Source organism: Podarcis erhardii, assembly GCF_964252035.2.
Source record: "Podarcis erhardii genome assembly, chromosome: 3".
Classification (NCBI taxonomy): Eukaryota; Metazoa; Chordata; class Lepidosauria; order Squamata; family Lacertidae; genus Podarcis; species Podarcis erhardii.
Window position 1 is genome coordinate 77023416 of NC_138507.1, and position 23329 is coordinate 77046744.

At 43.8% G+C, this 23329-nt stretch overlaps 1 protein-coding gene across 2 annotated transcripts in view; it reads left to right on the forward strand.

The window, feature by feature from the left end:
* The window catches only part of MAP3K21 (mitogen-activated protein kinase kinase kinase 21), a 40581-nt gene extending 18334 nt beyond the window's left edge, over positions 1–22247 (forward strand). Inside the window, exons 5-11 of one of the 2 annotated variants that reach the window (XM_081855810.1) lie at positions 835–1075; positions 3796–3918; positions 12239–12355; positions 12860–13010; positions 15240–15334; positions 16929–17687; positions 18802–22247. In XM_081855810.1, coding sequence (XP_081711936.1) covers positions 835–1075; positions 3796–3918; positions 12239–12355; positions 12860–13010; positions 15240–15334; positions 16929–17687; positions 18802–19187 — 1872 coding nt within the window. In that variant the 3' untranslated portion in view covers positions 19188–22247. The remainder of the gene's footprint in view (positions 1–834; positions 1076–3795; positions 3919–12238; positions 12356–12859; positions 13011–15239; positions 15335–16928; positions 17688–18801) is intronic. The other variant, XM_081855811.1, reaches the window with a different exon arrangement.
* The last annotated feature ends 1082 nt before the right edge of the window (positions 22248–23329 follow it).

Sequence of the window (23329 nt, forward strand, 5' to 3'; positions counted from 1 at the left end):
AACTTCCTAAGCTACCATCCAAGTTGACTTTCATAGTCTACATTAAAAGTTTTTATGCAGAAAAAGTAGGGGAGCCCTTGGGGCACTGGCATGCCTACTGGATCTTAGTTATCTGGCATTGTATTTAATAATAATAATAATAATAATAATAATAATAATAATAATAATTTTATTATTTATACCCCACCCAGAGTGACAGGGTTTCCCCAGCTACTCTGGACGGCTTACAGCATATATAAAAAATTGTAAAACATCAACCATTAAAAACCACTTTATACGGGGCTGCCTTCAGATGTCTTCTAAAAGTCAAATAGTTATTTATTTCCTTGACTTCTGAAGGGAGGATGTTCCACAGGGAGGGCGTCACTACCAAGAAGGCCCTCTGCCTGGTTCCCTGTAACCTCACTTCTCACATTGAGGGAACCACCAGAAGGCCCTTGGATCTGGACCTCAGTGTCCGGGCTGAATGATGGTGGAGACGCTCCTTTAGGTATCCTGGGCCAAAGCCCATTTTTCTTTTCCTCTTCTGCAGTCTACTTGCTAAAATAATAATTTAGAGTCACATTTCAGAACACATTGTGGAGGTTAACAAAAAACAAACCAAATTGATGAGGGAAACAGTGTCCCAAATTCCCATTTGTTCTTAATCCAACAAAGCCTGGCTAGAGTCTGGTTGACCACCTCTTTTAAAAATAGCCTTGGTGTGGAAGGAGGGAGATTTTACCCTATCTCTCTCTTGTTTGAAAAGTTGTCAGGTAAAATACTTACAGATTTTTTTTTCATCACATGGCAGAAGACTTGTGTCCTAACTAGTATTTTTATAACTATTGTTAGGAGCTAAGGTCACGAGAAGAAGAATTAACAAGAGCTGCTCTCCATCAGAAGTCACAAGAAGAGTTGTTGAAGCGGCGTGAACAGCAGTTAGCAGAACGGGAGATCGATGTACTGGAGCGAGAACTCAATATTTTGATATTCCAGTTAAACCAAGACAAGCCCAATGTGAAGAAGAGAAAGGGAAAGTTCAAAAAAAGCAGATTAAAGCTTAAAGATGGTCACAGAATCAGTCTGCCTTCAGGTTTGATTTTCCTCATCTATGCAGATTTATTTAGGATGGCTACTGCATTTGCAGATTTCAAATATTGGGCTGAAAGTTTTAGAGGTTGCTATTGAAAGGTTAGATACAATACTGATATCATATTATGCATTTCAGTGTGACAAATGAGCAACATTTTGAATATATTGAGGCGTTAGCACATACCTCCGTTGTGTTTGATTTAGATTTTTTTTTTTTTAAGATTTTTATTAAAATTTTAAAGGTTACATAAGTAATAAAAAAGATAACAACAGAAAAACACCCAATTAAACCAAAAAAGAAAGCAATACATAAAAACAAGTCACATCAAAGGAAAAAGGTAAAAAATGGAAAACAGACAAAAAATAAAAAATAAAAAAATGCATAGAATCAAGAAAAAAGAAAAAGAACAAATCAAACCTTTACATAACTTTCCTTCTTTAACTTATTTCCTTGACCTCCTCACACCTCCCCTCTTTGTATTCTGGTTCAGTTAGATATTCCAGCAAATTCTTCATTTTTGTTTTTATCCTAATAATTTATCTTAATATACCGTAATTTAACATTCTCTTCTTTCACCAATTAATCATCCATTTTTACTTTATTTAATCTTGTTTCTCATTAAAACTAATATATTGAACTTAATCTCTTAAGACATTTCCCCTAGGGTCATAGAAATTTCATTCCACGATTTTTCCATTTCTCATTAATTTTTTTTTAAAAAAATCTCCTTATATACACTTTAAATTCCCAATTTCTTTCCTCTGTCTCCCCTCCCCGGTCCCAGCCCCTGCCGTCAGTTCCATCAACCTCCTAGCGTCCATCAACCTGGAGATCTGATATCTGAGGCTCTTAACTCTTCTTCATTTCCCTTCTGCTGATCTTCTTGATAATCTTTGGTGCTAAAAAGCAGATCTCGGGGGAGCTCCAACCCAACGATGCTTATATTCCTTCTTGACAAGTCTGCCAGGTTTTCATAATTAAAGCTAGGGCCCATAAAGTATTCCAAACCTTGTTTCACAGTTCTTCCAAGTCCAAAGGCCCCCAAAGCTCCAATCTCCTCCTGGCTCAAATTCATATTCCAAAAGTCATTTGATCCCTGCATAAAGGGATCTCCCCACTTTTCCTTTTCCAAATAAGGCCAGGCACCCATCTTCAAAAAGTGGCTTCTCCTAATTACAGTCATATAAGGTCTCAAGTTGTAATCCTCCATTTGCCTCTTTAGGGTTAAAGCTCCCCCATATTTTGCTTTATATTCAACAACAGCAACTTTCTCCTTCTCTAATTCATCAATTTGTTCAGTTAAGAAGGATTCTTTTGCCGGGTTCTTGTCGACTTCTATGCTGATGCCCACTTTTGTTCCCAAGATATCAATATTAGTAGCCATGACATCTATCTGTTTATGCAGCTTTCCCAGCAGATAAATTGTCCTATTCAGAGCAGACGCTACTTCTTCCTTTACCGACATTCTTAAGATATTCAAGGTCAAAACTAGTTTCTCACAGTCCTTATCTGCAGAGCAATTTCGCAGCTGCACACTTGTAACAATGTCCCAAAACTCCCTCTAGAGGGAAGCAGTCTCAATTTTTATCAATCCTTTCCAGCACAATTCCAAAAGTAAATTAATAACAGTTCCCAGTTACTTTTTCTTCTTTTTAAGTGCAGAAGCAGACAATAGAAACAATGTCTTTCTTTTAAAGCTAGCTGTCAAATTAATGCCAGCTGTCAAATTAAAGCTAGCTGTCAAGTTAAAGCTAGCTGTCAAATTTGTCCTGTTTACCGTCGATGGACTTTTTGCAAACCGTTCCCAGGTTCAGAGACATGATGCTTCAATCTTTAATTTTCCACCTTCTCCTGCAAGTTCACTTGGTCAGAATTGATGGTTTCAATCAGTGGAGTTTTAATCCTTTATGAGAGACTTTCCAAAACCTTAGTTAGTAACTACTTTGCTTCAGTCTATTTACAGAAAGGGAAGGTGGACTTCCTGTTTAGACCTTCCCCGTTCGGTGCCAAATTAAATTATTTAAAAGCTCAATTTCCCGTTCTACTCACGGGTTGTTGTTTAGAATCCAATTGTCCACAGGAAAAAAGTCAGCGCTCTCCGACAGCGGCAGTGTGGCTTCGCTCCATGAAATAAGCGGTCGATTCAAAGCTCCGCCCTCTCACCCCACGTCGCTCTGGATTTAGAATTTTGTTCTACCAGCCAATCTAACTTCTTGTATTGGGAAACTAAATATACCGGGGAATGTTGCTTTGAAGTAGAATTCTGATAGGGAATTCCCCTGTTGATAACATATTATATCTTTGTTCACTCCAAAGTATTTATTACTGGTGTGTCAAGGGTTTGTGAAAAAGCAGCAAACATGGATTCCTTCCTCTGCTCAGTAGCTGTGGCTGCCGTTCTTCCTGTACCTGTTTACCTGGGAGTAAGAACCACTAGATTCAAAGGGTCTTACTAGGATTGTGTTGCACTTAGTGACAATTAAATATGAACCAACATGAAAAGCAGTGCACCACTGCTGTGTTGAAGCTAGGTTGTGATTATGCTGTAAAAACACTGCACAAAGTTCTTTAGAGGTAGGCAAAATTGCAGGTACAATGAATAATCAATTTTGTGTTTATACAAAATGCCTGTAACTATTGTTATATGTAAAGAAGTAGCATGTTAGTTTGAATTTGGGTTTTTATTTTATACAAATACATTCTTCTCCTATTTATAATAGATTTTCAACACAAGATAACAGTGCAAGCCTCCCCGAACCTGGATAAGCGAAGAAGTTTAAACAGTAACAGCTCTAGTCCACCAAGTAGCCCCCTAATAATTCCCCGTCTTCGAGCTATACAATGTAAGTCTAAATCAGGTATTGCCCCCCTCCCTCTGATCTTGATTTTCTTAATCTGGAATGACTGAACTCTCCCGATCTTGCAGTACATTTTAATACAGCCTAAGTCTGAAATCCTATACCCTCTTAGCCGGCAGTAAGCCCTATTGAATTCAGTGGGACTTACTTCCAATCAAACATGTATAGGAGTATATTGTAAAGTATTGTTAGCCAGTACAAGGTGAAGTGAAGATCTGATAGTTTAAAACAATGGACAGAAAATTCTCAAATTCAAAAAAGATTTTGTTATTAATTTCAGAGTTATTTCGCACTGTGGTTAGCATTAACAATGCTAATGAGATAGTGACTTAAACTTTAACTATGTTGGAGGCTTAAAATAGGCATTCCACCAAACCATGGTTTCTGGTAACTATAGTTTACACCAACAACCCATGATTTGAGCATCTGATCCAAACTGGTTTAGAGCTGCTTTTTTGCTTCCCTTTCCCACCTGCTCAGCATTCCTGTCTCAAGGTGCTGTGGCATTTGGAGGTAATGTGATGCCCACAAATTATGGTTGGTCAGTTCAGAAAACCTGAAGACTGCAGCACCTTGGATTGCAAACTAGCCATCAACTTTTGATTCTGGTTTCTGAGCATCTTACAAACCATGGTTTGTCAATTTGGGCTGTGCAATTAAACACAAATAGCCTCTGGTTGTTGCTTGGTGTGTGACTTGTGCCCAAGACTGGACTTGTAGAATTTTAAATAATGTTATTCTCGTGTGTGTGTGTGTGTGTGTGTGTGTGAGAGAGAGAGAGAGAGAGAGAGAGAGAAAGAAAGAGAGAGAGAAAAGAAACATGAATATAGGTGGGCAGTTTGCTGGAATGCATCTTGAGATTTTCAGTAGAGTTACTGTATGTTGTGTGTGTGTGTGTGTCTGCCTGCCTCTGTGCACACATGAAGGGACTTTTACATTCAGCTTAGTTCCAAGTGTTTTCCTCTTTCACACAGCCTAACACTGGTTAATTATTCAGTGTCTTCTGTTTGAGGGTAATAAATTATCACTCCTGTTTCCCAGAAATGGGGCTATTGTCTGTCTGTCGTTCAACCTGGATGTCTTGTAAACAAAAGATTATTTTCTTCTCTTTGAACAGCATTTTCTTAATCCTTTGTTCCCATTATCTTCTGTTCTTTCAGACTTGATAGATAACGCTGAAGGGGAGTTCTTACAGACATTTAACTTGTGTACTTATTTGGCTGAAGCTGAAACTGTTTTCTTATTCTGTGGTACATTTTCTCCCTTTACCTAATTTTGGGCTGCACTGCAGTGGCATAATGGAAGGAATGTGTTAAGTTGTGGGTTGACATAGCAGACGACACAGCGATTTCTCCAAGTAGCTCTTTATTTCGTAAGCTGGAATAGAACTGACTGCAAACAGCTCAGCCGGCCTGCTTTTATAGGCAGCCGGCTGTCAACATTGTAGCAACAACAACCCAGAGTTCCCGCCTAAAATAACTGATGCGGACCTGAGGGAAAACTATCTACAGACCTGAGTGAAAACTATATACAGTATCCCCCTGCTGGCCCAGGGTGAAACTTCACTACATAACACCCCTCCCCACCGAGATAAGGCGTTAGTTACAATCGTAATGGTTTCCTTATATACAGCACTACGCGTAATGGTTCAATTAGGCACAAAAGCATATCGGTTACATTTCCCATACTTAGACCAACAGTGATACATGTCCAACAACATAGTCCTTTAAATAAGTTGGGCGCTTGGGAACTCTGCCAGACCGCCGGGGACTGGTAGCCAAGTCCGGGGGGCCACACAGTTCTTGCTGAGGCTGTGGTGCGACCCTAGGTGGCATTGGAACCAAATCCCCTGGATCCGCTGCTGTGGGTGGAGCCTCCGCAAGTGGAGTGGTCTGAGTCTGTGGTAAGTCTGGCAGACCCTCTGAAGCGGCTTGGTTCGGCTCCACGCTGGCAGTTTGCGAGGGAGGTGTAGGTGGGGCCTCGCCATCTGTACGTGTCTCTTCTGGAGCCGCAAGCGCAGTTGGGGGCACCTCGGTAGTGTCCAAGTCCCCAACCCTGCGCCTAAGCTGGTCTATGTGCCGTCGCCACAAGCGTCCGTCTTCGAGTGCCACCTGGTACGAGCGAGGTCCAGTGACTCCCACTACTGTGGCTGGCACCCAAGGAATGTCCCCCACATAGTTCCGGGCAAAGACCTGGTTTCCTGGGACAAATGACCGTGGCGCGTTGGCACAGCCTGGGGGTTCAGCCACGGCAAAGTCCGGGTGTAGCCGGTCGAGCGGTGACCTGAGGCGGCGGCCCATAAGCAGTTCAGCAGGACTCCTCCCTGTGGCCGCATGAGGGGTGATGTGTTGCACGAACAAGTATTCGGCGACCCGCTCATGCCATTCTCCCCGGTCCAGGCGCGCCAGTGCCTCTTTTGCCGAGCGCACCATTCTTTCCGCTTGCCCGTTGCTGGATGGATGAAAGGGTGCTGTTAGGGCATGGCGGATGCCCAGTCCCAAAAGATACCGCTCAAACGTGCCTGACGTGAACTGTGGTCCGTTGTCAGAGACAAGGACATCAGGACACCCATGCGTTGCAAACAGGCCTCGCAGCACCCGGATGACAGCTTCGGTAGTGGTGGAGGGCATCAGGGCGACCTCCAGCCATTTGGAATAGGCGTCCACCACTACCATAAAGGTCCGGCCGTGAAAGGGGCCAGCCAGATCGATGTGCACCCTCGACCAGGGTGTCTTTGGCGTCTCCCAGGTGTGTCCCTTAGCTGCCGGTGGTGCAGGCCTCGACTCTTGGCACGCTTGACAGGCGGACACCCAGGCAGTGATGGCATCGTCCATATTAGGCCACCAGACGTAACACCGAGCCAACGCCTTCATTTTGACAATTCCCGGGTGGCCAACGTGCAGAGCCTCCAGGACGCGCTGACGGAGTCCCTGGGGAATCACGACGCGGTCTCCCCACAGCAGACAGCCGCGATGAGCTGAGAGTTCATGTTGTCTGGTTGCGAAGGGCTGGAACTCCGATGCAAAAGGCCCTTGTGGCCACCCCCTCCACACCCAGTTGAGCACCCGGCTGATGGTGCGATCCTGGGCAGACGCGGAGGCCACAGTGGCAGCTGATACAGGCGCTGCCGGAAGATCCTCAATCAGAAGGAGCGATGAAGCTGGAGCCGGGTCTTCCACAAATGCTGGAAGAGGGCAACGGCTGAGGGCGTCGGCATGGCCCATCGATTTCCCCGGGCGATGGATGAGCCGGTAGTGGTAGGCAGCCAGGAAAACAGTCCATCGCAGCATGCGTGGCGAGAGGACCGGTGGAGTTGGACGATCACCGGCGAGGAGGCCCAGGAGTGGCTTGTGGTCAGTGATGAGGTCAAAAGTCCTGCCATAGAGGTATTCATGGAACCTCTTCACTCCAGCCACAAGTGCCAATGCCTACTTGTCGAGCTGGCTGTAATTCCGTTCCGTCAGAGATAGTGTCCTGGAAAAGTAGGCGAGCGGTGCTTCTCTTCCATCTGGAAAACGGTGACTAAGGACAGCACCGATGCCAAAAGGTGAGGCGTCGCAGGCAAGGACCAGCGGCCTGGATTCACTGTACTGTACCAGCACACTGTCTGATGAAAGGAGAGCCTTAACCGCGTTGAAGGCCGCCGTCTCCCGATGACCCCAGGCCCAAGGCGTCTTTGTACTAAGGAGTCGGTGAAGAGGCTCAGCCACTGTGGCTTTGTGGGGCAGGAACATGTTATAAAAGTTCAGCAGCCCCAGGAACGCCTGCAACTCCGTCTTGTTCTTTGGGGTGGGGGCCTGCTGGATAGCGCAGATCTTGGATGTGGTCGGGTGAAGGCCGGAGGCATCGATAAGATAGCCCAGGAACTCTACCTGTGGAACGGCGATCTGGCACTTCTCCCTCTTTACCTTGAGCCCGGCCTCTTGGAACCTGGTCAGCACGGCACGGAGGCGCTCGAACAGCTGCTGGTGTGAGTCTGCAGACACCAAGACATCATCAAAATATGGTACCACGCCCGGAAGCCCTTGCAGGAGACGCTCCATAAGGCTTTGGAAGATGCCAGGAGCCACACTCACCCCGAACTGCAACCGGCGGCAACGGAATGCCCCCCGGTGGGTGACGATCGTCTGGGCTTCAGCAGTGGCATCATCGACTGGCAGTTGTTGATAGGCTTGGGCAAGGTCCAGCTTAGCGAAGACCTTACCCTCACCCAGGGAATGCAGCAGGTGTTGGACAACAGGAACCGGATAAGCGTGCTGCTGAAGTGCCTTGTTGATCGTGCACTTGTAGTCAGCGCAGATTCTCACCGACCCATCTGGCTTGACAGGCGTGACGATGGGGGTTTCCCACTTGGCATGGTCAACCGGCTCCAAAACTCCTTGGGCGATCAGTTTGTCCAGTTGTTCGTCCACCTTAGCCTTGAGAGCAAAGGGAACCCGGCGTGGCTTTAGCTTGATGGGGGCGACTTGTGGATCAAGGCTAAAGGAGATGGGCGTACCTGTATATTGCCCCAAGGTGCCGTCAAAAACCTCGGCAAAGTCTTTGACCAGACCCTCAGTCTCTGCGTTAGAGATGCAGTTGATGCCGGTGACTTCCAGGCCGAGGGCATCAAACCAGTCTAGCCCTAGGAGGCTTGGCCGCTGACCTTCGACCACCACCAACCGGAGCAGGCCCGAAAAATCCTTGAAGGCAATCCGGAACCGGCCAACGCCTACCACGGGAATGTCGTTTCCCTGGTAGTCTCTCAGGTGTACGCGGTGAGAGTCGAGTTGCCTTTTGGACACTCTGGGTACCAGTCTTTTGATGGTGCTCCACGACACGATGGACAGGGCAGACCCGGTGTCGATCTCCATGTCACATGGAGCTCCTTCAATGAGCACCGTGACGTTCAGCTTGCGTCGCGTAGGCGAGTCAGTTTGGCCAATCGTGGTTCCAGACGGGCAGCGGCAGTTGGTGAGAGCGAAACAACTTTCCTTGGCAGACTGGAGTGAAGGCTTGGACTTGCGAGTCGATGAAGGGGGGGTGTCAGACGGAGCCGATCGGCAGACCTTAGCGATGTGGCCCCTTCTGGAACACTTCCTACAGATGGCGTCTCTGAATCGACACTTGGCACGGGAATGGTTGCCTCCGCAGCCGGCACATTCCGGTTGGCCCTTGGACTTCTGTTGGAACTTCCTGTGCTCCCGCTTTGTCTGGTGCACGTCATCGCCTTCACTGGAGGATGCCTCATCACTGCTGGCCTCTTCATGATGCACCGGAACTGGCTCCCTAGCAAGACGCGGGCTGCTGCACTTGCGGATCTCCTGGGCGGAGCGTTCAGCAGCTTCTGAGGCCACAGCCTCCTCAATGGCTTTCTGCAGCGTGAGGTCTGGCTTGGCAAGGAGACGCCGTTGCAGATGGATGTCCCGGACCCCGCAGACGATTCGATCCATCAGGGCATCGTCTAAGTCTCAGAACTCACAGTGCATTGCAGCCTGTCGCAGGGCGGTGGTGTAGTTGTTGATTGACTCCCCCTCTGCCTGGTTCCGGTGGTAGAACGCGTGGCGGGCAGCAATCTTGGACGGCTTTGGTGCGTAGTGGTTGCGGAGCTTCTCTTGGATCGTGTCCCATGGTGTTGCCTGGACTGCTTCGGGCGCAACCAATGCTCGGGCCGTCTCAAACACCTCAGGCCCACAGAGGCTGAGGAATAGGCCCCGCTTACGATCCTTTGATACTGCTGTCAGCTCGTTGGCTTGGAGGTAGCAGTCGAACCGAGCGAGGTAGGAATCCCATGATTCAGAGGCTGGCGCAAACGGCGGTAGAGGCACAAGTGAAGCCATGATTCCGATGCCGGCGTGAAGGGCGATGGATGGAACACAGTGCTCTAGCCAGAACAGTCAGCTCTGAATTGGTTCTGTCCAGTGATTTCGCTCAGTGATTCAGCTCTGTGATTCAGCTCAGTGATTCAGCTCAGTTCAGAGGCTGGCCGCATCTGGCTGTGCTCTGATGTCCATCCATCCCACCTTCGTCGCCAGGGTTAAGTTGTGGGTTGACATAGCAGACGACACAGCGATTTCTCCAAGTAGCTCTTTATTTCGTAAGCTGGAATAGAACTGACTGCAAACAGCTCAGCCGGCCTGCTTTTATAGGCAGCCGGCTGTCAACATTGTAGCAACAACAACCCAGAGTTCCCGCCTAAAATAACTGATGCGGACCTGAGGGAAAACTATCTACAGACCTGAGTGAAAACTATATACAGTATCCCCCTGCTGGCCCAGGGTGAAACTTCACTACATAACAGAATGGGAGCCCCTTCAACACAGTTTAGAAACAGAGGTCTAGTCACCTTTGTCTGGAAATGAAATTCCAAGGCCTATCACATCAGGTTTTTAATTAAAATAATCAAAAGGGCTATAAAACGCAAATTCTTCCTCATGCAGGATTTATTTTTAATTGTTGGTAATGCTTGTAATCAGGCTTTATTGATTTGATTTTATAAAGGTCATTACCAACTTGGAAGTTTTCTGAAGTAGGAGAGGTTATATCTCTAAATTTGGTTTCTTTAAACAATTATACATTGGAACTATATGTTGAATATTCATTAGACTGTGAACCCAGTCTTGAATATTTTTTGAGAGACTCCTTGAATTGGGCAGATTTTGTAAACGAGTTTGTAGTTCTTTCACTGAATAAGTAAGTCTGCAAGCTTCCCACCACCACCATAATCCTTCTCAAGAACATAAAATGTTAGAATATTAGAATTGCCTGGAATCTATGGAACTGAGAAGAAAAGAACATATGTTGGCTGTACAGTTATGGAGTCTGTAGTGTGCAAGCCCTTGAAGGGGCTACATGCACATTAGGCCAAATCCTGCATAGAGGTTGTTCCAAGGAGTCTTGGGATATGTATACAGGAGAGGATTTTTCTAATGCACTCACCTCCTGTAGAAATGGATCTTTGTATCCCAGTAATTGGATTCCTGTGATTGTAATCTGAACAGAGAGCATTAAAAACCCACAAAAAGTTGCAGTGTACAGTGGTGCCCCGCAAGACGAATGCCTCACAAGACAAAAAACTCGCTAGACGAAAGAGTTTTCCGTTTTTTGAGGTGCTTCGCAAGACGAATTTCCCTATGGGCTTGCTTCGCAAGACGAAACATCTTGCGAGTTCTTGCGAGTTTGTTTCCTTTTTCTTAAAGCCGCTAAGCCGTTAATAGCCGCTAAGCCGCTAATAGCCGCTAAGCCGCTAATAGCCGTGCTTCGCAAGACGAAAAAACTGCAAGACGAAGAGACTCGCGGAACGGATTAATTTCGTCTTGCGAGGCACCACTGTAACTTTACCAATTTTGCTTTCCTCATACATGTCTGCCACCTAAATGTATTGTACATCATCCAGTGGGCTGGATCTTGGAATGACAAGTAAGAGAAAGCTTGCAGAAGAGAATTTGCCTTGTCCTTCCTTTGCACTGCAACTTCTTGAAATTCAGAATAGTGTGTCATGGGGCATGCAGGGGGGTATAGGATCAGATAGGCACTGTTATCCAATTTGGGGTGTCAGCCCATTCCAGAAGATCTCTCACCCTGAGTGACTTTTGGTCAGGGAGAGGAACAACTGTGTATAGAAAGGGGCACAGAAGTATCATTCTGCAAGGTTTCTTCCACTCAGAGTCCAGTCCAATATGTTTAGGAAAAATTAGGGAAGGTATAATGAGAAGATGGGGGGGGGGTTAAAATTCTCTCAACCCTATATGGCCAAGCTACTAACTACATTCCATCTAAACATGCTTCATTCACATCCATTCCTGTTTCTGTGTTGTATAATAGTATTGTGTGGCACAGCAACACTTCACTTAGTAAATAATTATTATTTTCCCTGTTGGTAGTTATCTGGGCAATGTACAAAATAGCTCTTGTCAGTGTGGCTGCCCAATCCTCTTTGCTGTATCAGTGCAACATTGTGGTCAGGTTGTTACACCTGATTAGATGAAACATGATGACTATAGCATGGTGTCGTGTCTGAACTGGAAAGCTGCCACAACACAATACATATTGCACTGTTTCAGCAGCTGTTATATCCAGTCCTAAAGATTTGTTGTTGATGGTGGTGGTGCTGTCAACCATAGGATTTGACTGCTTAAAAATGGATCACTAAGTAATCAGCTGTGAGCACTTACCTCTCATCTCCATTTGCTGGAGAAGCTATTCCTAGGATGAATGGAAGGCCTCTGTACTTTGGGATGCCTGGTTAAGAATATGGTATTTGCTTAATACCAAGCTGAAGTGCAACTTGGTATTTTCATCTCTATTCTCTTAATTGTTTCTTCAGTGATTTCCAAAACTGACCCAAATACAGCTAACGGGCAAAGAAACAGTATATATGTGTACCATCAAGATGTAGATATCACAAGCGAATATGAACTTCCCAGTGGGGTTAAGAAAAAAGGCAAGACCACATTAAATCATAAAAGGTGTTGGTTAAATTAATTTCTAAGCTGAATTTGTATGCACTGATAGCCTGAGCACTTACTTGGATATCCATTCCACAGATTGTGTTTCAAATGAATGCAAATGCATTAACTGTATATTATGACTTTGTCCTATTAAGTTATATCACAAAAGACATTATTCTGCATGTATATCTGATACAAGTGCTCAGTAACTATAGCTTGCCAAGATGTATAAAGAAAAATCAAAAGCATGAAAAGAAATCGGATATTTTCTGTTGATTGGCATAGTTTCTTTTCTTACTTCCTACCTTCATAGATGAGATAACTCTTTGCCTGCTTGAATTTGATTTTATCCTAGCTGTCCTTTAACTGGGGGGGAGGGTGTAATCTCTTTTACAGTAGCATAATGTGAATGCTAAAGCATCGGGTATTTTCGGATAAGCACTGCCATAAAGCCATACTGCTTGGAATTGCTCTTGAGATCTTCCATCTTTCTGCAGTGACCTCGGATGAGAGCAACAAAACATGGGGAAGGAGCACAGTTTGTCATCAGGAAGAATTTGAAGATGTCAGGCGAGGCTTCAAAAAGAAAGGGTGCACATGGGGGCCAAGCTCAGTTCAAACAAAAGAGCGTACGGATTGTAAAGAGAGGTATGGCTGCTATGTGGCATGAGGAATGCAATACAAAGGTGGTGTTTTTGTGGTTGTTTTTGTTTTGAGAAGCTTATAACCTGTCCTTTACCTGGAAGTCCCAGGGCTGTTTAGAATACAGTGGTACCTCAGGTTACATACGCTTCAGGTTACAGACTCCGCTAACCCAGAAATAGTACCTTGGGTTAAGAACTTTGCTTCAGGATGAGAACAGAAATTGGGCGGTGGCAGCGCGGCAGCAGCGGGAGGCCCCATTAGCTAAAGTGGTGCTTCAGGTTAAGAACAGTTTCAGGTTAAGAACAAACCTCCGAAACGAATTAAGTACTTAACCTGAGGTACCACTGTAAAATGAATGCAACAGCACCTTAATAAAAACCAGTATGCATATGTAAACTTATATATACATTTTATAGTATATTTGAATCTGTTTGATCTGTAGTCTCAACTTTTGCCCATCAGGGCTACTTGGGGATTGCCTGGGGAGGAAACTGTATTAGGTGCCTTGAAGAAGTGGCGGTATAATGATTCTTGAAGAAGCCCACTCTGGACACTAAAATGTTCAAAACACACACACACACTCCTTCTGTGTACTGTGTACTGTACACAGAGTAATCTGGGAGTACTGAAGCTGGTTTGTTTAAATTATCCCTACTTAATGCTGACTCTGGTTCCAGATTGGACAACACAGGAAGCTGTGGTTAATTAAAACAGGAGTGAAATCTTCTGAACAAAAGAGAGGGCAGAGGGAGCACTCAGGCCTGAAGCTTGTTCTGGCTCATTCTTGTGTACAGCACACAAAACCATGGTTTGGTGAGACGCACAAATATAGCCAATGTGTTGGGAAATCAGAGTCAACAAGTACAACTGAACTGAATGAGGCTTGCAAAACCATACTTATTTTCCATCTTATAGTGGCTAAACCTGTGGGGGCTTATTCCTGATGCAGGTCCAGTTAGGATGCATCTGTCTATGCCTAATTGAACAGCTGTAATCAGTGCTTTTTGGGGGGGGGGACAGGGGTATGCATACCCCTAAACATTTTGTGAATCTAAGTTTGGCCTCATTGATGGGCAGTATTTCAATATGAGTAGGAAAATGAGAGTACCCCTAAACATTTTTTAAAGAAAAAAAGCACTGGCTGTAATGAATAAGAGTCAGAAATTCTGGCAGCAAAATTCAAACACTGTGGGGAGGGCAGAGGGCAGAGACAATCTCTTACTTGAAAGCATCCTAGGTTTTTACTTAATGCAAACATGAATTACTGGAGTTTTAAGGCACACAATTTGAGGCATGCCAGGGGTTAAACATTTGGAGATGTCTTGTTCAGATTTATTCTGAAAAAAGTGCACCCACTTCACCCACTTCGTTGCTTGAAGAAAATGTTGAGAACCATCAATTATACAAAAGTCCTGTGGCTTAGCTACAAACTACTGACTCTGGATCTCGAAAATGAATAGGTTTTATCTCTTAATGCAGTGCAGCAAAATGAATAGTTTCAAACTCCTGATTAACATTGTAACATTTGTATCAGAGATGTGGGTTTTCCAGAAAACCTTGAATTGGAAGATTTTCCACTGTCCTAAATCACTGAAGATTTGATTCAACAAGTTTATAGGACTTTATATATATATAAAAAAGGTCATGCTCTGTTTGTATGCTGTAGGAATGTCCTGAAATTTTTGTTTTCAATCACCAAAAGTAGTTAAACTGAAATGTTTCACTGCAGTAAAAGGATGGGTGGGATTACCGTATTTTTCGCCCCATAGGACGCACCGGCCCATAGGGCGCACCAAGTTTTTTGGGGGGGAAATAAAGGGGAAAAAAATTATTTCCCCCCCAGGCGCTTGTGGGGCCGGCAGCGGGGAGAAGCGCTCTTCTCCCCGCAGCCCGCCTGCAGACCAGGTCCGGGGACAGCTGGAGGACGCAGATCAGGTCGGTGCGCACCAACCCCTCTCGCTCTCCAGGCTTCAGCGAAAGCCTGCATTCGCCCCATAGGACGCACACGCATTTCCCCTTCATTTTTGGAGGGGGAAAAGTGCGTCCTATAGGGCGAAAAATACGGTAAATAAAGTCCAAATCATTTGTTTCAAGCAAGCCAACTTTTAACTGCTGAATAGGAACTGCAACAATAGCTAGATCATGGTTTGTCCCGTTAAGGTTTTTCATTTTCTTAGCTATCTGTTTATCAGGAGTGGTTTTCTTCATACTAAAGATTTTCTCTTGTTTCAGAATAAGACCTCTCTCAGATGGCAGTAGTCCTTGGCCAACACTTTTGCTGAAGAATCAGAAAGGTGTTCCTTTAGCATCTTTGTTCATAGAACAAGGTGAGTGTGCATACTATATATAGTGATATATTATAGCTATATATGGAAATACTCCTTTTATTTTTCAAGATCTTGTGGGCATCAGCACTCAGAATTAAACATGGAGTTCATAAGAGTAGTTAAAAACCTTAAAACAGAAATATTCTAAATGAGATTTAAGGTGGAACCATGTTCAGAGACAAAACCATGTTCACACATCATGATAAGCCAGACTTTCTTGCTTCTTGTGGCTTGCTGAGAACAGACAACAAACCACAGCTTTAAGGTGGCTTGCAACTGTGGCTTGTTAGAGAGAAGCAAGCCACAGCTTCTGATTTGGACATGAAGCATAGGGGAGAAGTAATGATGGAGCAATTGGACAGTGTGCATCAATAATCTGCTCATTTTCAGTAAGTCATATCAGTGTGCATCAATAATCTGCTCATTTTCAGTAAGTCATATTAAGCCATGATGCACAAGTGTGACTAATGTCCAGTCATTGCCATGTGATATAGCCAGCAGCAAATCATGATCTAGGTAGTCCTGTCACGAACCTGAAAGTCTTTAAATGGAGAAGCTTGGGGTTTCACATGGGGTTTCACATGCAGAACATGAGCTCCACCACTGAGCAGAATTTCAACTTTATTTGTCTTATTTGCTACCCCAGAGACATTCGTGAACACAGGAGAAATAGCAAAATAGATGGTATGAGCCAGCGGCGTAGCGTGGGTTGTCAGCACCCGGGGCAAGGCAAGTAATTTGCGCCCCCTAACCCGGGGCAAGGCAAGTATTTTGCGCCCCTAACCCCTAACCTGCCGCCGCTGCCAGCTTCTTCTTGCTGCTGCCTGGGCTGGGGTATTTACGGTAAGGTAGCCATGGCGGCGGCGGCGGGTCCGTGTCAGGTGATCTGAGGCGAGTTGCCACTGGCGCTGCCGCCCAAACGACACCGCTTGCCCGGAGGAGGAGGAGGGCAGAGAGGCGAAGAAAATGCAACATGGCCCAGCAGCTGCAGCAGCAGCGGCGGCGGCGGGGCTGTGAGGAGGGGCTGCCTGGCGCGCCCTCCACGGCCCTGATGCGCGGCGAGCGCTGAGAGCCGCTGCCTGCCAGACGCCTTCAGCCCGGACGCGCACACAGCTCGTCAGTTCCGCGAGACATGGGGCTCTGCTACAGCCTGCGCCCAAGGCTCTTCGGCGACTCCGGAGGCGGCGAGCGCCCCCCCCAGATGTTGTGCCCGGTGCGGCCAGCCCCCCCTGCACCCCCCACGCTACGCCACTGGTATGAGCATACAGCCAGCAACTACATTCTTAAAAACTAAAAACCAAAACTTAAAAACTAAAACCAAAGAAATTTGCCATCTAGCTCTTCAGAAGGGCAGTTTATCTGGGTGGTCAAATTGAAAAGCAATTGCTTTATTGTTTACTTGTGTGTGATTAAGGTTTCTACTTAAGCAAGCCATATGATACACGATAGCTTCTCCTCTTATTTGTTTTGGTGTTTGAATGCACTTCACAACTCTGCAGAGATATTACAGTTGCTAAGCTTTTTTAAAGTACATACTGGTAGTGAAGAAAAGAATGTTATACTTGAATGTAAACAACTTAATGTCTCTATACAGAGCAGAGGCTTTCCTCTGAAGGTCTGGATACTAAGCGACCAAAGCAATTAAAGTTGCCAAATCAGGCCTACATCGATCTACCTCTTTGGAAGGATGACCAAGGATTTAATTCTGCAGAACAGGAGAGCTCTGAAGAAAGAAATTCAGCAAGTTCTGCAAATAGCACTCCACAAATGACCCCGACAAACAGCCTCAGCAGAACATTTCAGAAAAAGAAAACTGACACAGTGCTTTATGGATGTGGGGTCCTCCTTGCATCAGTGGCACTGGGCGTGGATATTAGGGAGCTGAACAGATTTCAGGCTCCTGAAGAAGTACTGCCCAAGGAGGAAAAGAAAAGGCGTGATGGAATATTTCAGCGAGCTTCCAAGTTTCACAGAAGTGCAAGCCCTGTAAGGTTGCAGTCCAAGAAGGAGGAAGCGCACATCCCTTCTCTATGTCCACCTGCAAGTACTGTGAACCTTTTCTCTCTTTCTTCTGCTTCCACTAAATGCCTCCTTCAGGCTGACAGTGAAGATACAATTACGAGCACGCTGTCCTTTAACAGAGATGCTCCCATTAGACACTTTTTGTCTGAAAGTCCTGCGAGTAAAAGAGAACAAATGGCCAAAGCTGATCCTGCTGCTGATTCTAATGTGCCATCTCCCCGTCTTCCTTTGAGGGAAGAATCTCAATTCATATCCAATGCCTCTTCCTCAAAAGCAAGAGCTTTGGGTCACAGACGAACCGTGTCAGATGGAAACCCATGCCATTCCATAAGTGAGTAGCAAAATCAATCAATCAATCAATCAATCAATCTGTAATTTGTTTTGTTTGCTTTACAAAGTACTCTGACATGATGATGACTATTATTATCATTATTTAATAATTTCTATATTGCCCTTCATCCAAGGATCACAAGACACTTTACAATATAAAAACACAAAAATGCATGCCATAGTAACAAACAAAAGCAATAACCTTACCCCCACACAATTTAAAAGGCCATAGATTGTTTAATTAGCAAAAAGCCTGGGAGAAGAGGAATGTTTTTGCTTGGCATCTAAAGATATGTAACACACACACCTAGTTAGCCTCCCTGGGTAGAACATTAAATAGATTTGATGTAATCTATTATACAGCTGCCTTACTTTTCAATTTGCTAAAAACGTTAGCTAATTTCTAATATATATATTAAGAGGAAGCTAAGTTGACCCGTTGATGTGCATAATAGCTGGCTGTTATGTGCATTCACTAGGCTTCATGGAGAATGTGCATATAATCCTTCCATGAAGAAGGAATTGTGCATATTTCCCAGTCAATATATATAATCCCCAACAGGCCTTGGAAAATGTATATGCAGTGACGGACTTCTATACGTTCTCCGGCCATTATGCATAATTTCCACCAGGCTTTGGGGAATGTATATATTTTGAGGCAGCAGGCTAAAAGCAGCCCAGAGAGCACAGACTGCACACTTCTGAACAATAAATAATAATAATAATAATAATAATAATAATAATAATAATAATAATAATAATAGGACATGTTTTTGGATATTATGCAAAGTGACTAGAGATAGTGCATATGGCTGAGTGAATGTACAAAAAAATCCACAGTGCCTGCTGGAGATTATGCATGTTGGCTGGAGAATGTGCAAAATTCAGCAGAGAGGTGCACATTCCCTGTCTTTGAATGTTGCCTGTTCAAAATACATGTCAATGTCATCATGGAAGGATTCTCCATACTCTGTTGGGCCTGGTGAATGTGTACAATGGCTGGTTATTGTGCACATTAACTGCTCATCTTAAGTTCCCCTTAGCATATAAACTGTATGTGCACTGTCCTAGGGTTGTTTTAAATTTGTCTTTGTTGCCTTTTCCCTCCACTCTAGGTAATGGAATTGCTAATGGGGCTCCGGAGAGTGTTCACTGCCCATCTCTCCAGCAAAGAAGCAATCCTTCACCTCTAAAGCAAGGTATTGTCAACATTATACCAAGACCTCGGCCTTCTTCTCTAAGAAGTCGGCTAGATCCTTGGCAGGCTATTCCACAACGTCAGAAGTCAAGCCCTTTTGAGTCTGATGGTTCAGAGAGGGATAGAGGTTCAACGGTTAACTCACTGACAGACACTGATGAGAGAACTAAATCCCATATGCCATCTTTGCTGGATATTGATGTAGAAGGTCAAAACAGTGACTCTACAGTGCCTCTGTGTAGGTTGAAGAGTAAAGCATGCCGGCCATCGATATATGAACTGGAGAGAGAATTCTTGTCTTAAGTGCCTTGATTTTTTTCCTGTGCCCTTTCTAAAGAAACATTTTCTGTGCATGACAACTTTATGCTGCTTTTCCCCTAATCTTTTTGACCAATAGTGCTGGTATTACACCAGGCAGAAAAACATTAAATATAGAAAGAATATACAGTGGAAGGGTTGCTCTGCAACACCCGTACATGATGTGAGTGTTTAATAACAGTATTCTGAATGAATATGCATGTGGAATTCATTTAATTCCTCACAATTTTAATTTACCTTTACCTAGTTGCAGAACAGCAGGCCCTTTTCGCCTTTGGCTTTTTTTCATTAACAACTCGATCTGCTATATCCTAAAGTCCAGTTGCAGCCAGTGGAAGTTTTGTCTGCAGGCAAAAGAAAAGTAGGATTTTACCCAAGGAATTACTTGTAATCAAACATGGAATTGTTCAGAAGTATGCAGCTTTTCAATTCCCAATTGAAACGTAGTTTAATTAGGCAATCCCCCAAAGGCAGTAGCTGTTAAAAATAAGAACTTTTAAGAACTTTTGCAAGGAAACCCATCATATAATGGTAATTATACACTGCTGTGTAGGTATACATGTGTATGGTTTCCTTTTTAAAATAAATAAGGTAAATATTAATATTAACTTGATCACAATTTCCAAAATCAGTGGTAGCTCTGAGTAAGGTTATGGGAAACAAATGGAAAAGACAGGCACTTTCAAACTAATTTTTTTCCCTGTTGTTCACTGTGCTTAATCTCTTGTAGAACTGAAAATGCTGATAGAGAATCTTAATTACTGAAAAAGTTTCAGTGAAACACATGTTTTGCTTTACTGTGCCAATCATAATTTTCTTAAATTCCTTTATGGTCTTTTAAAGTCTAATGTCTTATAGATCTGGATTCTTATTCAGCATACACTACAGTATGTGAAACAGAATACAGTAAGAATTTCACAGTAACAATTACCTATTGAGAAAGATGCATTTCAAACTGTGTGAGCAATTTAAATGAAATCCTGTTTTGGCCAGTTATAACATTATAGTATTCATGTGAAATAAATTCTTGAAGGTATTTTAAGATATTGAGGCATTATTAAAATGTAAAATGGATAGGTTTTCTGAAATTGATTCTTCTAAATTAGAAGTTGTTCAGAAGTGGTGCCCTTTTGGTAGATTTGCATATGAAGCAGAAATGAAATTGCCTTTTAATGGAGCATCGTTAGTATTTTTACCTGTGTGTCTTCCTGTCTTAAGGACTTTGTCTGCTATGCCAAGGACCCCAATGCATGAGTAGGAAGCCCTTTTTCTCACCAGTGTGTGCATGTGCTGGTCTTTGCTTTCTTTCTGTAGCTTTTGCACCACTCCAGAAGGTCTTCTGACATTCAAGAGTATCGTGGGGTGGGGAGTGCCAAGAGCCCCCAGTGTACACGGGGAACACAATACACAACCCTTTGGATTCTGCCCTTTATTTCAATCATTAAGCGTAAGGTTTGACTGTGCATTGTGAATTTTGAGACAATGGAACCCACCACTGAAACCACAGTCCTCTAATCCAAAGCCATAGATGGCATTCCATATTCAGCTAAGGTTCCATAGCAAAAGGACATGTTAATTCTGAAGGACATGAGCTGCAATTGTATGTTGTATTTTGCTGACATGTTAAAGGTTTTCCGTTTTAATTTGTTCAGAGTGGTGAACACTCTCCTTGGGGCAGGGAGAGACTAAAGAGAAGAAATTACAAGTGTTTCTTTGGACTTAAAAGTATTATGTCTGCTCAAAAATTTTAAGACACATTGCCTGCTAGTTGTAAGTTGTGTGGTCTTTGTCTACTAGATAGTAATTAAGTTATTTTATTTGTTTATTGATTATTGTTTCTCTTCAAAGCATTTTATATTTCTGTCAGTTTCTTCTTTTGAAAAAAACCTTAGGTGCTGCATAGTACTTTTAAAATGTTGCCCCTTTGTATTGGGTAGAGCAGGGGAAGAGAACAATCCGGCCAGTGGTCCAGATTCTACTTATCCCCCCCTGCCAGCCAAATTTGACAGATGGGTAGGACCACTCACCTGCCAAGCGCCTGGTGTCACAGTGATGTCAGTGAGATCGTGGTTTGAAGTCCCAACAATCTGCTGACACTCGGAGCCCTGTGCTACATTTTGAAGCCTGACAATCAGCTGATCAGTGGGACTTCAAAGCATAGAGCAGGGACTCTTTGCGAGTCACTTGCAAAGAGTTGGGGGGGTACTTTGAAATCCCAACAATCAGCTGCTTGTCAGGCTTCAAAGTGCTTGCAAAGCACCCTGCACTATGCTTTGAAGTACTGTTGATCATCACCACTTCACAAGCTCAGTACAGTTCTGAAGCACTGTGCATGGGGCTTCTGACAATCAGCTGACTGGTGGCACCCCATAAGCCCCTTTTGGACCAGACCAGCTGCCTTTTACCTGTCCATACCTGACATCATATATGAACCTTTTTCATAGAATCACAGAATTGTAGAGTTGGAAGAGACCTTGAGGATCCTGTAGTCTGACCCCTTGCGATGGAGGAATATGCAGATGTCCCATAGAACCTGTAACCTGTGGTTTTCTCAGCACCACATTCTAACAAACTGAATTACCCAGTGTCATGTGATTAGCAGGTGGGCATGGCGTAGCCAAATGGCCTGGAAAGCCAAATGGGAAGGCCTGGTGTACCTAATTAGGCCCAAGGGCTGGAGGTTCACCACATCTGGCGTACAGTTCAATTGAGATTTTGTGCTTTATCATTTAAAACTTACACTGATTTAGTTCTTTTATATAAAAGAACTTAGGTGTATAAGAAAATCTGGGGAAGCCTTGCATGTAGTTGGTGTGTATATCTGAAGTTTATGATAAACCCCTAGAGATCCGGAGACACTGTGTACGGTCCTTTTTTCTGGAATGAGAGACTAGTTTTGGATTGTGCAGTAATACGCCATGGAGTTTGTTTCTCTTTGCCTTTGTCATGACTATCTCAGGTTTCACAATCAAATGCCTTGTAAATGTTTGTTTAAATCCATTTTTTAAAAAATTCGTTTTCGCAATTAAAGTTAAATGGATGCTCTGTGAAGTCCCATTTATTTCGGTGAGAGGAAGATAAGTGCCTGCTTAGCACACTCATTTAAAATCATTGCATTGCATCCAGAGAAGATTGTTCTGACCTCTCCTCATGCAACAATGATACACACACACCTAGTACAGCCTCCACAAAAAGCCTGCACACCTCCCCCCCCCCAGCCAAAAAAACCCAACCCCACTCCTGGGACGGGTCCTGGAAGTCTAGAGCAGAATGGAGTATGTGGAGGAATTGGAAGGAGCTGCCTTCTGACTGCAGGAGTGTTGTTTTTCGCCCACTCATACAAATCGTCTGCCAGAGCCGCTGTATTTGAGGTACATTCTATTTTGGCTGGATTGTGTAGTGGGTTCTGATTTCTTCATAAAACAGTATTGCCAAAAAGATGTGTGCCTGCCTGCCCAAATACCTGTCTAGAAGTTATGCTAAACATCGGTGGTAAAATGTAGAGCAATACTTTCAGGTAAATGTTAGGGAGTGCGTTGCATTGAATAAACTGCCCCCAAAATGAACTGTCCACAATAAAAAGACTTCTTTTGTTTGAAAAGTTTAAATCCTCATGTCAATTGCATAATGTTTTCCTATCCAATTGTCTCCTGTCCCTTTGAACTGTGCTAGAACCAGTTGCTCTTAGTATAAAAGGCAAATATTACCAGTAAAGTTAATTGAGTTAATTAATAGGGTTAGACTCAGTAGCCTAATTCCATCCCATTTCAGTTTTGATCAATCTTTTCTTTTTTGTAGATTTTTTTCAAAGGATGAAGGGATGCACAAAAATTGCACATTTTTAAAAAAACTTTTGCATAAAATCTGCATTTTTAATGCATTCATAAAATTGTCTCAAAAATGTGCATTTTTAAATGTAATATTCATATTTTGTGCGCTGAAACGGTGTAGTGAAATCTGGGCCTAGTAAATAATCTGGGAGTTGCATTCCAATTTCATTCCAATTTGCAAGCAAGATTGGGAGCCTCAAATCCAATTGGTCTGCGCCCAATTGCATTCCAAACATTCTTCCTTTATCCCTATCAATATCTAAAGGACATAATTAATTAATTAATTAATTAATTCCT